The sequence below is a fragment of the Microcebus murinus genome, chromosome 19, assembly GCF_040939455.1.
Source record: "Microcebus murinus isolate Inina chromosome 19, M.murinus_Inina_mat1.0, whole genome shotgun sequence".
NCBI lineage: Eukaryota > Metazoa > Chordata > Mammalia > Primates > Cheirogaleidae > Microcebus > Microcebus murinus.
The window spans coordinates 17273475-17289929 of NC_134122.1; the positions used below are offsets into that span (position 1 = coordinate 17273475).

Here is a 16455-nt window from a genome sequence, read left to right on the forward strand (position 1 = left end):
TTATGTCTCTCAGGTCTAGTTGATTTATAGTGTTGTTCAAATCCTCTATTTACTCATTGATTTTTTTTTTTAATCTAGATGTTCTATCCAGTATTGAAAGTGAGGTATTGAAGTCTGCAACTATTATTATAGAGCTGTCTCTTTCTCTCTGTAATTCTATCAGTGTTTGCTTCATAGATTTGGGAACTCTTGGCCTCAAGTGATCCTCCCGCCTCAGCCACCCAAAGTGTTGGGATTATAGGCATGCGCCACCATGCCTGGCCTCATTTTGCATTTAAATCTCTGTTCTATCTGGAATTTATTTTAGTATATGAAGGTAAGGGTGCAGCTTTATTTTTTCCCCAAAAGACAGATGTCCCAAGTGACATTTATTGAATAATCCACATTTTCCCCACTGATTGGAAATGTCACTTTTATCACATGTCAAATTCCCATATGTATTTGGGTCTATTTCTGACTTTCTTGTCTGTTTCTTATCTGTCTGTTCCTGCACCATTACAACACATATTGTACTTTTATAATACATTTAAAAATCTGTTAGCATTAGTTCACCCTCATTTTTTTGTTGTTGTTCCAGAGCTTTCCTGGCCAGGAAAGCTCTTTTTTAAAAAAACAGCTGTATTGAGATGTCATTCATACTCTTTAAAATTAGCCCATTTAAAATGTACAGTTCAAGAGTATATTCACAGAGATGTGCAACCATTACCACAGTCAATTTTAGAACATTTTTGTCACCTCAGAAAGAAACCTGTACACTTTAGCCATCTCCTCTCTCCCCACCTCTCCCAGCCCTCAGCAACCACTAATCTACTTTCTGTCTCTATAGCTTTGCCTATTCTTGACATTTCACATAAATAGAATCATATAACACGTGGTCTTTTGTGACTGGTTTATTTTACTTAGTATACCATTTTCACGGTTCATCCATGTTGTGGCATATATCAGTACTCCATTACTTTTTATGGCCAAGTAATATTCCATTGTATGAATTGCCACGTTGTTTATCTATTCATCTGTTGAACATTTGGGTTATTTCCGCCTTTTGGCTATTATGAGTAGTGTTGCTATGAACATTCACTACAAGTTTTTGTTTGAACAACTATTTCCAGTTCTTTTGGGTCTATACCTAGGAGTGGAATTGCTAGGTATTTGGTAATTTTGTTTAACTTATTGAGAAATTTTCAAATTGTTTTCTACAGCAACTGCATCATTTTATATTTCTACCAGCAATGTGTGAGGTTTCTAATTTCTCTATATCTTCTCCAAGACTTATTATGTCTGTCTTTGTTTGTTTTAATTTTAACCATCTTAGTGAGGGTGAAATGGTATCTCATCGTGGCTTAATTTGTATTTCCCTGATGACTAATGATGGTGAGAATCTTTTTGTGTACTTACTGTCATTCCTGTATCTTCTTTGGAGAAATGTGTATTCATGTCCTTTGCCCGTTTTTAAAATTGGGTCATTTATCTTTTTATTATTGAGTAGTAAATGTTCTTTCTATATTTTCCTGATCATTCTTGCATGTTATTTTTTTTTAAGTTGAAAAATGGATGGCTAGCATCTTCCATGTAGCTTGAGAGCAAAAATCACTTAACTCCAGTGAGAATGGCTTTTATCAAAAAGTCCCCAAATAACAAATGTTGGCATGCATGCAGACAGATAGGAACACTCATACACTGCTGGTGGGACTGCAAACTAGTACAACATCTATGGAAAGTAGTATGGAGATACCCAAAAGAGCTAAAAGTAGAACTACCATTTGATCCAGAATCCCACTACTGAGTATTTCCCCAAAGGAAAAAAAAAAGACATCCTATAGGAAGATATCTGCACTTTGACGTTTATAGCAGCACAATTCACAATTGCAAAGATGTGGAAACAACCCAAGTGCCCATCAATACATGAGAGGATGAATAAAATGTGGTATATGTATACAATGGAGCACTACTCAGCCATAAAAAATAGCAAACTACCTCTTGTATTGTCCTGGATGGAGCTGGAGCCCATTCTTCTAAGTATCACAAGAATGGAGAAACAGACACCACATGTACTCACTATTAAATTGGTACTAATTGATCAACACTTACGCACACATATGGAAGTATCATCCATCAGATGTTGGGCACGTGGGAGGGGGAGGGGATGGGTCAATTCACACCTAATGGGTGCAGTGCATGCTTTCTGGGGGATGGGCACACTTGTAACTCTGACTTTGAAGGTGCAAAGGCAATTTAAGTAAACAAAGCACTTGTACCCCTGTAATAGTCTGAAATAAAAATAAAATAAAAAATAAAAAAGCCAAATTCTATGAATATCAGAATTAAAAAAAAAAAGCAAAAAACAAACATTCAGCTTGAATCTAGCCTAACAGATTCTACAGATGAAAATTTCCCCCAGACATCTCCTCCTCAAATACCCTGCAAAGATTTGGGCGTTCACATGTATTGTGAAGTTGATTTTAAACTCACTTGCGTACACGAAGCAGACATGGATTCTAGCGTAGCGCTTTCCTGAAGGCTTGTGTGTGCATGGGGGTTGTTCCTTACTCTCTGGTCTAACTGACTGTGGTGCAATGTTGACTCGGACATCAAGGCTGGAGAAGCCCTTTCCAAGATCAGCATCCCAAGCTGGCCCGAGGTGATTATTGCAACTTTCCAGGGGTTCCCATCCCCTCCTGGGTTCAGAGCCGAACCCAAACTACACTCACAGCCTGACTCACAGCTGGGGACTGGAGCAAATGCTGAGCTTCATTAGGGAAGAGTGTGATTTCCCGAATGCTTTAGTCCTTGGGGGGTGTCTGAAAGGGAATCAAGCATTCCTTATGCCAGTTGTTTAATCCTTGGGGTATCCGAAGGAGAAGCAAGCACTTCTTAGATCAATATTTTCAAGGCTCATCTGATGCAAGCCTCTGCCTGGGGCTGGAGGATAAACTGTTTCTCCAGCTTCTCTCTCTTCAGGGGGGGATATGAACTTGAGCCCTTGTAATGAACTGCTTGCATTTTTTTTCCCCTGAGAAATGTGTGAATATGTGTGATTGTGATGGGAGAAGGGGGTAGAGATAGTTTCAAAACTGGACACCTGCAGTGCTTGTTCCTTTACGACTGAGTTTCCCAGCCTCTTTTTCATTATCACCCCCAGGAGTATTTTGAGATATTCCCTGCCCCCATAATTCTTTTCCCATGAAATTTTAATACTACAGCTACAATGTATTTACATACTATTTACGTAGTGTATGTATGCCTGTGCTTTATACATTAAAAAAACAAGCTTCTTTTTGCCCCCTTGGGGACCATATGGGCCCCATCACAAGTAGCCCCCTTGGCAGCCTCCACCACATCAAATGGAGAGGAAGGCAGCCTAGCAGGGGCTAGACTGTGAACTAACAAGTGCTTAGCGAAGTGCCATAAACAAGAGCCCTTGGCAGGGGCCTGATGGCTCATGCCTGTAATCCTAGCACTCTGGGAGGCCCAGGCTGGAGGATCACTCAAGGTCAGGAGTTCCAGACCAGCCTGAGCAAGCGTGAGACCCCCGTCTCTACTGAAAATATAAAGAAATTAATTGGCCAACTAAAAATATATAGAAAAATTAGTGGGGCATGGTGGCGCACACCTGTAGTCCCAGCTACTTGGGAGGCTGAGGCAGAAGGATTGCTTGAGCCCAGGAGTTTGAGGTTGCTGTGAGCTCGGCTGACGCCACGGCACTCTAGCCCTGGGCAACAGAGTGAGACTCTCTCTCAGGAAAAAAAAAAAAAGAGTCCTTGTTGTCATTATTATGATTTCGAGCCCTGTCGCAGTGATGTTTACTACCCTCTCTCAGGCTGCAGGTTCCGTGGTTCCCGAGCGCTGGTCAGAGGAGGAAGTCCTTCCCAGTCTGGGGCTCCACCAGGGGCCGTGGGGCACATTGGGGCGTGCACCGGTGGGACTGTGGAGCCTGGACAGCCCCCAGCCTCCTAGCGTCAGAACTTCTGATTTTTCAGGAAAATCCAGGAATGCGGATTTTTTGGTTAAATCTCCCACATTTGAAGCATTGGCTCAACGTCACAACAACGCTACAGGGACCCAACAAAAGAGATGACAGCAAGATACACCGACTTGTCCCCAGTTCGTAGCGTAGCTGAGATTCCGACGTGAGTCCTCCAAAGCCCGCGCTCTTTCTGCTTAACCCAGGCCCACCCTTCCCCTCACGACCCCCGCACCGCTCGCCTCTTAGGGAGCCCGTCGGTGCCTCTCCCTGCTCTTCCCTCCAGGCCGGGCCGCGGGATTGGGACAACGCCCAGCTCCCCTTCCCATCCGCCACGCCCTTCCCAGCAGGACCTGGACTCCGTGCACAGACGCGGTCGCCTCCTCCGGGCCACACTGAGCCTCGACCCGGCTGGGGGCGCGGGCCCCGGAGGACTGGTCGGTGCGCGGTCTGGGCGGGGCCGACCGGGAGATCGCGGCCCCGGGGGAGGCGCGGGCCGGGCGGGCCGGGCGTGCCGGGCGGGCCGGGCGGGGCGGTCTCTCCCGGCCTCTCCCCGCGCCCGCCCCAGGCTCTCCGGGCTGAAACGAGCGCTGTTCGCGCCGCCCCCTGACCCGCCGCCCTGGCCATTGTTTTCTGTTCGCCCGGGTCGCGGGTGGGAGGCGAGGAACGCGGGGCCCTGGTGCCTGGCTGCCCTCCAGGCCTTTGACCCTGGGGACACCCGGGCGGCCGCGCCTCCGGGGCGGGACGAGAGGACCGGCGGGCGGCCGTGGCCATGGGCTCGCGCGGCTCCCGCGCCGCGGTCATCCCCGACGTGGACAGCATCCGGCGGGAGACGGGCTGTGAGTGCGCCGGCCGGTGGGCGGGGGGCACGGGCGACCGCAGGTGCCGGGCGCCGGGGACCGCAAGAGGTTCAACGCCGCGCCGGGTCCGGAGCAGGGGCTGGATCGAGGGGGTCCGGGATCCTGGAGCTGGGAGACCAAGACCCAAGAGTCGGGGACAGCAGGGCTAGGGGCGCGTTCACCTGGGGGCTTGAGGACGGTCCGAGTTCACCGGGCTGGGGGCCAGATCAGTCCAGGAACCCGGTGCCCTCGAGTCCCGATCGAGGCTGAAGGCAGAGTTGACGGCGAAGGGAGGGTTGACCTTGGTCCCTCGTTTCCGGGAGGGAAGCGCTAGGACGCTTGCTAGCCTCCCGGTCTCGAACTTGGCGCTTGGCGGGGTCGCACATCACCTCCGCTCCAGCCCCGCCTCCCCGGGTCCCAGGGGCGAACGTTCCCTCCAGCAAACCTCCCTCCCCCATCTGTCCCCCGCGGGTCTCCGGGCCGTGCGGAGCGGGTTCCAGAGCGCGCATCTTGTCACCCTTGCGCCCTCCCCCGCAGTCTCGCAGGCCTGTCTGCTCCGCCTGTACCACCGGTTCCGGGCACTGGACAGGAACAAGAAGGGCTACCTGAGGTGAGCGGGAGTCTTGCCTCTGTCCCTCAGACCCCATTTCCCTGTTTGACCCCCGCCTCAGCCTGCCATCTTTGCCCTACCCCCTTTGAACTTGACTTTGCAGCCGCATGGATCTCCAGCAGATTGGGGCGCTGGCCGTGAACCCCCTGGGAGACCGCATTATAGACAGCTTCTTCCCGGACGGGTGAGGTCCTGATGTGCGGGGGGGGGGGGGGGGGGGCAGCGGAAGCGGAAAAACCTGCCAGCAGGTGAGTGGGAGGGAAGGTTAGAGACCGAGGCAGAGGGATGGCTAAGGTGACCGCCGCCTCCCTCTGTTCCGTGCTCCTAGGAGTCTGCGTGTGGATTTCTCAGGCTTTGTCAGGGTCCTGGCTCATTTTCGACCTATAGAAGAGGAGGACACAGGGATGCGAGACCCCAAGCAACCTGAACCCCTCAACAGCAGAATGAACAAACTTCGCTGTGAGTTTGCGGAGACCCGCCCCAGTGAGACCGCAGGTTTACCCACACCAGGGAGAGGCCCCAGGAATCTCCCACTCCCTTCACGAGCCTCGTGACAACCACCCCACTCCTCCGGGGTGACCTTCTCCTGGAAGAGAACCAGGGAAGACCCACCTGCCTTTCCCCCCTCCGCTCTCTTCCCAGTTGCATTTCAGCTCTATGACCTGGATCGAGATGGGAAGATCTCCAGGCAGGAGATGCTACAGGTTGGACGAACTGCAGCGCAGGAGACGTGACGTTTGAGGGGTGGGAGGGGTGGTGGATGGGGGATGCAGATGGTCAGGGTGTGGGATGGGAAATGGGAATGGGTGGGGTTGGAGCGTGGCTTAGTTGGGAGGTGATGTGGGTAGCAGTTGGGCATGAGGTCGGGAATAGATGAGGGATTCTCAGCTGGGGGTCATCGTGCCCCTTGACTGAAGATTTGGCAATATCTGGAGACACTTTTCGTTGTCACACCTGGTGAGAGAGTGTGCTATTGATATCTAGCGGGTGGAGGTCAGGAATGTCACTATGCATTGTATAAGACATAGGACAGCCTCCCACAACAAGGCGTTATCTGGCCCCAAGTGTCGATAGTGCCGAGATAGAGACACTCTGGAGAGGTGATGAAGTGGGGAATTGGGGGTGGAGGCTGGACAGAGTTGGGTTATAAGCTGGGCGGTGAGTCTGGGCATGTTGCTGAGGGAGTGTGGGACAGATGGCAGATTGGACGGTGAGGCAGTGGGAAATTATTGGGGGATATGGGGGGAAGTGATTGGGATGGGGTGAAACGTGGATGAAGGATGGATTATGAAATTGGTAGTAGCCTGTGCGGTGAGGTGGGCAAGGTTTTGAGGATGGGAGAGTCGCCGTTGTGTGCCCTCTTTATGGTTGCCTCTTCCCTCACCTCCCAGGTTCTCCGGCTGATGGTTGGGGTACAGGTGACAGAGGAGCAGCTGGAGAGCATCACTGACCGCACGGTGCAGGAGGCCGACGAAGATGGGGACGGGGCTGTGTCCTTCCTGGAGTTCGCCAAGGTCAGGATGTCCCTAGGACAGGGAGGTTGAGATCAGGAGTCCCTGGGACAGATGAACATGGGGAATGATGTTCAAAGGAGAAGAGCAGGGGATGGTGGGGTCTTCAGGATGGGTAGAACCATGGAGGAGGAGGTGGAGGCATAGAGGATTGGGATTCATGCCTCTTGACTAGCACCCATTTTCTCCGCCAGTCCTTGGAGAAGATGAACATCGAGCAAAAAATGAGCATCCGGATCTTGAAGTGACTGATTATGTGCCTTCGACTAGCTCAGGCAGACCAGTATCTACCTGGGATTCACCCTCAGCCCCCGCGGACACAGGGCCCCAATAAACTGTATTCTTACTTCTAAACTGAACTCTATTTAGGGCCAAGGAAAGAAAGCTGGAAGGGTGTGTACTAAAGTCCAGCTCGTTTGATCTCAGATCTGTGAATCAGCCAGCAAGCTTTTGGTTGCGAATGACTAAAAACCCAACTCAATGTGACTTAAGTAAAAAAGGGATTTTATAATATGAGCTCATGTAATTAAAAAGCCTGGAAGTATCTGTCTTCAGGTGCAGCTGGGCCCAAGGGTGCAAATCATGTTCTCAAGAGTCAGTTATTCGCCATCTCTCAACTTGGCTTTCTTCTATGTTAGATTCATTCTCAAGAAGGCTCTTTCCTCGAGGTGGGGAATGGCCGCCAGCAGCTCCAGGCTTCCGTCCTGCTAGCCTCGTAATCTGGTGGGAAGAGATTTTCTTATTCCAGTAATCCCAAGCAAAGAGTATCATTGGCTGGGTCTGGGGGCCTGTCCCCATTTCCGGGGGAATGGAACACTCTCATGGACTGGGCCTGTGTCATGTGCTGATTCCTAGAGCTAGGAAATAAAGTCTGAGGACAAAGGCTGGTGTGAGAAGTGGTTGCTTAAAGGAAAATGAGGTACTGTTACCAGAAGAAGAGGGAACGATGGCTCTGGCAGAACAAGAGATGTCCATTAGTGTTTGGTTGACCAAATGGAGGGGCCCTTGAAGTCTGGTCGCTAAAAGGGGTTTTCATTGATCCCATGGGTGCAGGCCAGTGTGATGGGGGTTGGTGGGGTGGGGCAGAGATGATGTGAAAATGACCAACAATCCGTACCTTTCTAGAGTGTGAAATTATTCAAAGCTTTGGAGAGTAATCTTGTTTTCATGATAAGATGTTCAAACATGGATATATCACAGAAGAGAGTGTAAAAAAATCACAAAAACCCATGAGATTCTGTGTCTGTAGCAGAGAGCTCTGGCCATGCCTGCAAGAGATGCTGTCAGCACCCTGCTTTATTTCAGTGGGGGCCCTTGGCCTCATCTGTAAGCCTGGACTCTGGCCTGTGTCAGTCTGTGTTCTTTTAGTTATTAACTGGCTTATGAAATAATAGGAATTTATTGGTTCATATCATTGGAAGAAGAGTCCAAAGGTAGACCAGGCAAAGGTGTGTCCCAAAGGCTCAATAATATCATCAGAAATTAGTCTTATCATTTCTCAACTCTGCTGTCCTCTGCATTGCTTTCCTTTGTTAAGCAGCAACCCCAATTAAAAGAGAGCCTCTCTTTCCCGACAGTGCTGTTCGAAGTCCCAGAAATAAAGCTTACTGGCCCATCCATGGTAGCCAGGTAAATGCAACAACTTCTCTGGTCATATGCTCGCCCCAGAACTAGAGATTACAGTCAACCCCTCTTGAACCAAATGCAATGTGTGTGTGTGTATGTGTTGATTCCCTAAAGGAATATCAGAATGTTGTTACCAAAAGAAGGGGGCTGCATGCTGGACAGGCAAAAATCAACAGATAACTCTACACTGGTTAATTTGGTTTTGGCTACAAATTACAGAATTATCAGCTAACAGTGGCTTAGACAATTGAGACAATCGTCTTACACTATAAGATGTCTCTGGTGGTAGGAAGTCCTGGAGTTATTGAGTAGCTCAACAGTATTATTGAGAATTCAAGATCTTTTATCCTTCTATCCCTTGATATATTGGCGTTTAATTCTCAGGTTTGTTGACTTGTGGTTATGAGATGGCTGCGGTAGCTCCAGCCATCACATGTCTCCACAGGAGCAGTGTCCCAAGAGACAGGAAGTACAAGGGGCCAGACTCTTAAAGCCTAGGAAACTGGCATGACGTCACCTCCACCACAGTGGTCCAGAGCCCCCAGAGGAGGCGATGTAGACTCCATCTCTGGATGGGAGGAGTATTGAGGAATTCATGGTCATCTTTAATCTTCCACATGTGGACATAGGCAGGGATGCATAATCTTTTTGCAGGGAAGGGAAGTAGATATTTTAGGAAATGAGTAAGATGGGCCTTACCTTACCAGTTAACATTTATCATGAAACCAAAATAAAATGCTTGGTTTGGGATGCCTATAAATTCAATTGATTTTGCTTGTACATATGCAACACTGAACAAATAGATGTAAAAATGTTTTATGTCTATAAATAAAGTACCTAATAAAGTATTACATTATGTAAAAAATAAAATAAATTGTTGGGATATTGCTACAGATGGCTTAATGGAACAAAAAAGAAGGTACATATGTAGATATATACATATGTATGTCTAATAGTATAATTTAAATATTAGTCCTCCAAATTGCCTCATAAAATGAAATACAAATAGTTTAGAAAAATGGCATAATATACACGATTATTGATGTGCTCTTGAGATGAAGAGGATTTTCTAAGAAGAATCATCATGGGAAATATTAATAGTGTTAACTTTATAAAAATAAATTGTATTTTTATAGATTGCAACTTTATAAAAATTTGATTTATAAAAAAATTTGAAAGACAAAGAAGGAGAGTTATTTGCATTCTGCATATCAGACAGGGGATTATAATCTTTTATATATGTATAGCTCTGCCAGCTAGAAACAGATGAACATAATATAGGCAACGATAGGAACAAAAACATTTTAAAAAGAAATATAAATGTCCAAAGGCATATAAAAATGTTCAATTTCAGTGTTGATTAAAATATAATTAAAACCATGACTGTCTTGAGGATCAGTCTAATTTTATACATCAAAAGCCCTGAACCTGAGTAAGGGCAAGACCCCATCTCTATAAAAAACAGAAAAATTAGCCAGATGTGGTGGTCCTTGCCTCTAGTCCCAGCTACACGGGAGCCTGGGCAACATAGAAAGACTTATATCAATACCAAAATTTTAAAAATTAGCTCAGTGTGGTGGCATGTGCCTGTAGTCCCAGCTACTTGGGAGGCTGAGGCAGGAGGATTGCTTGAGCCTAGGAGTTCAAGGACGAAGTGAGCTATGATCACACCACTGCACTCCAGCCTGGGCAACAGAGTGAGGAAAAAAAAGAAAGTCAAATATGACATGACAGCTCTGGTAGGGGGCCAGACTCCTTCCACATTGTTGCTCTGCCATTATGAGGGAGCGTCTGTCCTTTGTGTGGTGCGCCGTATTGGAAAGAGAGGAATGGGGATAGGGAGGGCACGCACCCTCCACTGAAGCACAGCACTTGGAAGGTGTGTACGTCACTTCCCCTCACATCCCATTGGCCAGAACTTGAGCTGTAAAAGAGTCTGGGGAACGTAGTCTTTTCTAAAAGTTCTATTGTTTAGGAAGTGGAGAATGGATCTGGGGGACAACCAGGAGGGACTACCACAATGTGTTTAAAAACTCAGCTTCCCAGGAGGTTGCTTCTGGTAGTCATCAGTGTCTGGAAGCTGCTTGGACTTATTTTGATCATTGTAATGATTATATTATTTTAGAAATGATCTTTTTTTTTTTTTTTTTTTTGAGACAGAGTCTTGCTTTGTTGCCCAGGCTAGAGTGAGTGCTGTGGCGTCAGCCTAGCTCACAGCAACCTCAAACTCCTGGGCTCAAGCAATCCTCCTGCCTCAGCCTCCCGAGTAGCTGGGACTACAGGCATGCGCCACCATGCTCGGCTAATTTTTTCTATATGTATTAGTTGGCCAATTAATTTGTTTCTATTTATAGTAGAGACAGGGTCTCGCTCTTGCTCAGGGTGGTTTCGAACTCCTGACCTTGAGCAATCCGCCCGCCTCGGCCTCCCAGAGTGCTAGGATTACAGGCATGAGCCACCGCGCCCGGCCTGAAATGATCTCTTTTTGATGGCCTGCACCATAGAGTGTGGTCTTCTTAAGGGTGGGGACCACATCTCTATTTCTGTGCCTGGCAGTTGTGCACAGGAAGTGCTCGATATACCTTTGACGAGGAATTGAACAGTGAATCCTTATATTCCATAGGTATAGTATAGATTTTAAAACTTCTTTTTAAGTCAGCACCAAAGTTTCCTATAGCTTTATTGCTCTAAATGACATCATTTAACACCATTTAAAATGTTATGTTTTTACCAAATTTTAACTAGAAAGGCATGATAGTAATGGCTACTTCTTATTGAGCTAAGCCCTCCAGAAACATTACCTCTGTTAATTATTACAATAAACTTATGAGTTAAATATTTTTATTAACCTCACATTATGGATGTGAAATAATATTCTCAAGATCATGCAGCCCGTAGGTAAAGTGCTTGCTCCTAACCATTAAGTCTGTTGAGAAATCGCTGGTTTTCAGGGACAAGACCGGACGAGGAAGAGGAGACCATACCAGAAGGGGAGATGAGATTGGATGAGGAAGAGGAGACCAGACCAGACCAGACGAGAAAGAGGAGACAAGACAGGAAGAGGAGAGGAGACCGGATGAGGAAGAGGAGACCATACTGGGAGAGGAGACCAGAGAGGAAGAGGAAGAAGGGACCAGACTAGACTGGACAAGGAAGAGGAGACCAGACTGGAAGAGGAGACGAGATTGGATGAGGAAGAGGAGACCAGACAGGACAAGGAAGAGGAGACAAAACTGGATGAGAAAGAGGAGAAGAGACCAGACAAAACCAGACAAGGAAGAGGAGACCAGACCGGACAGGAAGAGAGTGGTAAGTTCTTTTTTTTTTTTTTTTTTTTGTGGTGGAAGTGACCGAGTGGTAAGTTCTTAATATGCAACACTTCATTTAGACCTCATGAACCATCCTATAAAACAGGTGTTATTTTTTACCTTGTTTACAGATGAGGAATCTGAGGCTTAGAGAAGTTCTATAATCTGCCCAAGGTAACACCTTAACTCATGAAACTGAGAATCAAAACCACGCCTGAGGCCAGGCACAGTGGCTAATGCCTGTAATCCTAGCTCTCTGGGAGGCCAAGGCACAAGGATTGTTTGAGGTCAGGAGTTCTAGATCAGCCTGAGCAAGAGCGAGACACCACCTCTACTAAAAATAGAAAGAAATCAGCCAGACAACTAAAAATATATATAGAAAAAATTAGCCGGGCATGGTGGCGCATGCCTGTAGTCCCAGCAACTCAGGAGGCTGAGGCAGGAGGATTGCTTGAGCCAAGGAGTTTGAGGTTGCTGCGAGCTAGGCTGACACCACAGCACTCTAGCGCTGGCAACAGAGTGAGACTCTGTCTCAAAACAAAAACCAAAAAACAAACCAGGCCTGACTCCAGAGTCTCTGCTCTTAGCCATTATGCAAGTCAGATACCTTCTTTCTGCCTATATGGTTGTTCCCCCAGCTTCCTCCAAAGGTGTCCTCAGGCTGGCCCTGGGGCTGAGCCACAGCTGCTGTCCTGGCGATTTCCAACCCCAGATTTTATTTTTACTGTGAATGGGGGAGGGGCACAGTCCTGGGCTGGAGGGCGGAAATTAGGCTTCTTGTGCTGTTTGGTCTCTGGACACAAGAGAGTGAACTCTCAAGTGGGCGTCTCTTGCACTAGGCCTCACTTGCCCCATGGGTAACATAGGAAGAATAATCCTGCTCCTGGTGCCTGCAAAATTACTCTTCTTTGAGACAATATGTGGAAGAAATCTGCGTAAAGGATTAGCACTTATTAGACTGTGTATAAATCTAGCCCCCAACCAAAGCTCCAGACTTAATTTCCAAAAGTTCCCAGTAAACTTGGAAAACCTCCAAAGGATCCTCACCTCTCTGCCTTTGTTCATGCTTTTTCACGTATCTGAAAGGCCTCCTCATCTTCATCTACCATAATCCTACCTATTCATAGGCTTCCTCCTAGAAGGTATTTGTGGACAGCTGTCCTTTTCTCCTACCTAATCTTTGGCTGTAAGCACTCAAGACAGGCACCCCTCCTAGTCTTACCATGTAATTACTGATGTATAGGACATCTCCTCTGTGGAGGGCATGTGCTGGTTTTTGCTTGCCTAATCTCTTCTTCCCTTTTTAGTAACAGCAACTTGATTTTCTGGTGAACAACCTTCCCTCATCTATGTGATTTGGATGGGGTCAACCCCACTTCCAAATCCAGAGGTAGGCATGTGACGTGGGCCTATTCAGAGTTACTATAATGGGTTCAGTGAAGGGCAGGTGACTCAATTAAAAGCATTAAGAATTACTCCTAGGACTTTTACTAGGACCATTGGCATAAAAGGCTTTATTTTTGTTACAATTGGATATAAACATGGAGCTGTGAGGGGCTTTCACATGGGAAAAAAAATTCCTGAGGATGAAGCCACCCTAGAGCTTCTATAACCAAGAGCAGGTTATAGAAAGAGACCTAATCTGGAGGATAAAATTGTTGGAATCCCTTGGATCTTAGATTCAGCTATTTCCGAAACTATTAGTAGAAGTAACCTGCCTAGGACAAATAAATTCTGTTCCCTGCCCACATTCTTTTTTTCCTTTTAAGCTAGTTTGTGTTGGGTTTCTATAATGTAGAATTGAAAGATAGGAACACACATCATCAATTTGTTTATGAACTTTAAGGGGCCAAAGGCCTGATCTTTTTAACTTTACATCTCTTAGCACGGTACCTGGTAAGACAAAGGGTCCCCGAGGTGTGATGTTGATTCATTCAATCTCACTTTCCCTGAGACCTACAATGAGCTGAGCTAAGCACCAGGACCACAAGCAATAATTAGACGTAGTCCTTGCCCTCGAGGAGTTCTGAATTTAGGAGGGGAAGGGGTATGAAAATGAACACTTTATAACTTGGGCTATAATAGAAATGTCAGCAAATTTTTGTGGGATTCCAGAGGATTGGAGGTTTGGGGAGATGGGATGTGGGAAGGCTCCTCAGAGGAGGTGACATATGAGTCAAGTTCTTAAAGAACAAATAGAAGTTCCTAGGCAAGAAGTGGGCTTGGGGAAAAGTTGTCCCAGGGATGAGGTATTTCAGGTGGAGAGAACAAGATTATATATTGGTAATTATAAAATTATTAATAATATCACCATCTCCTGTTTTTCCTGTGGCCTCTTCACAAGCTCCTTCCTCTTTCTTTTCCTCTGCCTCATCTATCAGTGGAAACATCATAGTGGTTAAGAACAGAGGCTCTGAGCTCTGAAAGATTTTGGTTCTGCCAGACAGGGTGCCTCATGCCTATAATCCCAGTGACTGGAGAGGCTAAGGTGGGAGGATCACTTGAGCCCAGGAGTTCAAGACCAGCCTGAGCAACATGGTGAGACCCCATCTCTACAAAAATAGAAAACTTAGCTGGGCGTGGTGGTGCATGCCAGTAGTCCCAGCTACTCGGAAGGCTGAGGCAGGAGAATCACTGGAGCCCAGGGTTGGAGGATGCAATGAGCTGTGATGACGCCACTGCATTCTAGCCTGGGCAACAGAGCGAGACTTTGTCTCAAACAAACAACAAAAAAAGATTTGGTTCTGCCACTTACTACACACATGACCTTGAGCAAAATTACTTACATTTTACAAATAGAGACAATAGTGTATTTGCCTTATAAGATTGTCAAGAACATTAAACAAAATTACAAATATAAAGAATGTGTCTGGCACAAGGTAATTCTCAAGAAATGTTGGCTGCTATTATTTTTATTTTCATAATCAAGCACTTTTAAACACTAAGAAATAAAAAACCAAACTCAAACTGGCATAAACAGTAAGGATATTCTTCATTGGACATGACGGGGAGTCTTGAAGTGCAGCAGGCTCCAGGCATGGAATACTCAGGGCTCTGAATTTCTCTGCAGTGCTCCCAGCTCTGCCCTCTTCTTTGTATTGCTTCTGTCTCTAGGCTTCCCTCATTGTCCAGAGATGGCTGTCCCACCAAGTCCTGTGCAATTGTGACAACATTCTTCCTTATTCACATCCATCATGGACAGAGGACAAAACCTCCTCCCCCAAACAGAAATATAAATCTGCTTAGGCCAGCTTAGCTTATGTGCCTACTCCTGGACCAATGACAGTGGCCAGGGCAATTCCCTGTGTTGATTGGTTTAAACCTGGCTTCCTGATCTGGTCACTGGTAAATGAGGTTGGGTGGCCACTATTGGCTTAGACTAATTGGGATCCAGCGATACTGTTAGAGATGGGGTTCCAGTTTTCTCCTGATCATGTGGCTGCATTAGGCAAGGGAAGAAGGTTTTTGTTAGAGAGAAGGAAGGAATAACTCGATGTTGGATGGACAACCAACAGCATAGCATCTTCTGCGATGATTGCTATTTCGTTTTTTTTTTTTTGCATGCTAGTTCACATATGTCACTTGAGGCCTTGGCTTAAATGGTACTTTATCAGTGAAGTTTTCCTTGACTATACAAGTCAGTTAGTCAGTAAGTCAGTGAGTCAGTCTGTCTCTCTCCACTCATGGAGACAGACCTGCTTTGTTTTATAATAAAAAGCTGCTGGTGTGAAAAAAAAAAAGAAAATACATATTCCTAAACCCTATTCATACCCACTTAATCAGAATTTGGGATAAGAATCAGGACTCTCTATTTTTAACAAGCTGCCAATGTTTTTCTTATAATTATTAAAGTTTGAGACTGCCTCAGGACATGAAAGATGCTGAGAAAAAAAATCAAGGTGGTTACAAGGTAGCAAGTAAATTGGGGTGGTGTAACTAAGGAAGGAGGGAATTATAAGGGGTGGGTATCAAATCTTCAAATGGATCATGGAAGAAATAAGAAGAGGCTTTTGATTTGGGTATTAGGAAGCAGTTAGAAGCTTTCCTTCCTGTCTTAGTCCATTCAGGCTGCTATAACAAAATGCTGTAAACTTGGTGGCTTGTAAGCAACAGAGATTTATTTCTCACAGTTATGGAGGCTGGGAATCCAAGATCAAGGTGTCCGGCAGATTCTGGTGTCTGGTGAGGCCCCTCTTCTTGCTGTGTCCTCACATGGTGGAAGAGGTGACTGAGGGCCCTCAGGCCTCTTTTATAAGCACATTAAGCCCTTACAATTATATAGTTATCTTAGGTCAGCCCTCATGACCCAATAAGCTCCCAACGACCCCACCTCCCAATACCATCATCTTGGGAGTTAGAATGTAACGTATGAATTTTGATGGGGACACGAACATTCAGACTGTAGCACTAACTTCTGGTGGGAAATTCCTAAGGAGAGGAAAGATGATCTTAACAAATGTGTGTATATTAGGGGAGGCTGAGGGTGTTGGTTTAATTTCTTTTCTTTTCTCCCTTTGAGGTTGCCTTGGTGTAATCATCACTTGCCCGTTCTCCATAGAAATCTGCAGCCACAAGCTGCACCACTGGTGCCAGGGGGCAG

At 46.4% G+C, this 16455-nt stretch overlaps 1 protein-coding gene across 1 annotated transcript; it reads left to right on the plus strand.

The window, feature by feature from the left end:
- The first annotated feature begins 4492 nt into the window (after positions 1-4492).
- Positions 4493-7792, plus strand: CHP2 (calcineurin like EF-hand protein 2). The gene is made up of 7 exons (XM_012780170.3): positions 4493-4800; positions 5338-5410; positions 5514-5594; positions 5739-5869; positions 6053-6114; positions 6802-6924; positions 7116-7792. The coding sequence occupies exons 1-7, from the start codon at positions 4734-4736 to the stop codon at positions 7167-7169; spliced, it is 591 nt and encodes a 196-aa protein (XP_012635624.1). The 5' UTR covers positions 4493-4733; the 3' UTR covers positions 7170-7792.
- The last annotated feature ends 8663 nt before the right edge of the window (positions 7793-16455 follow it).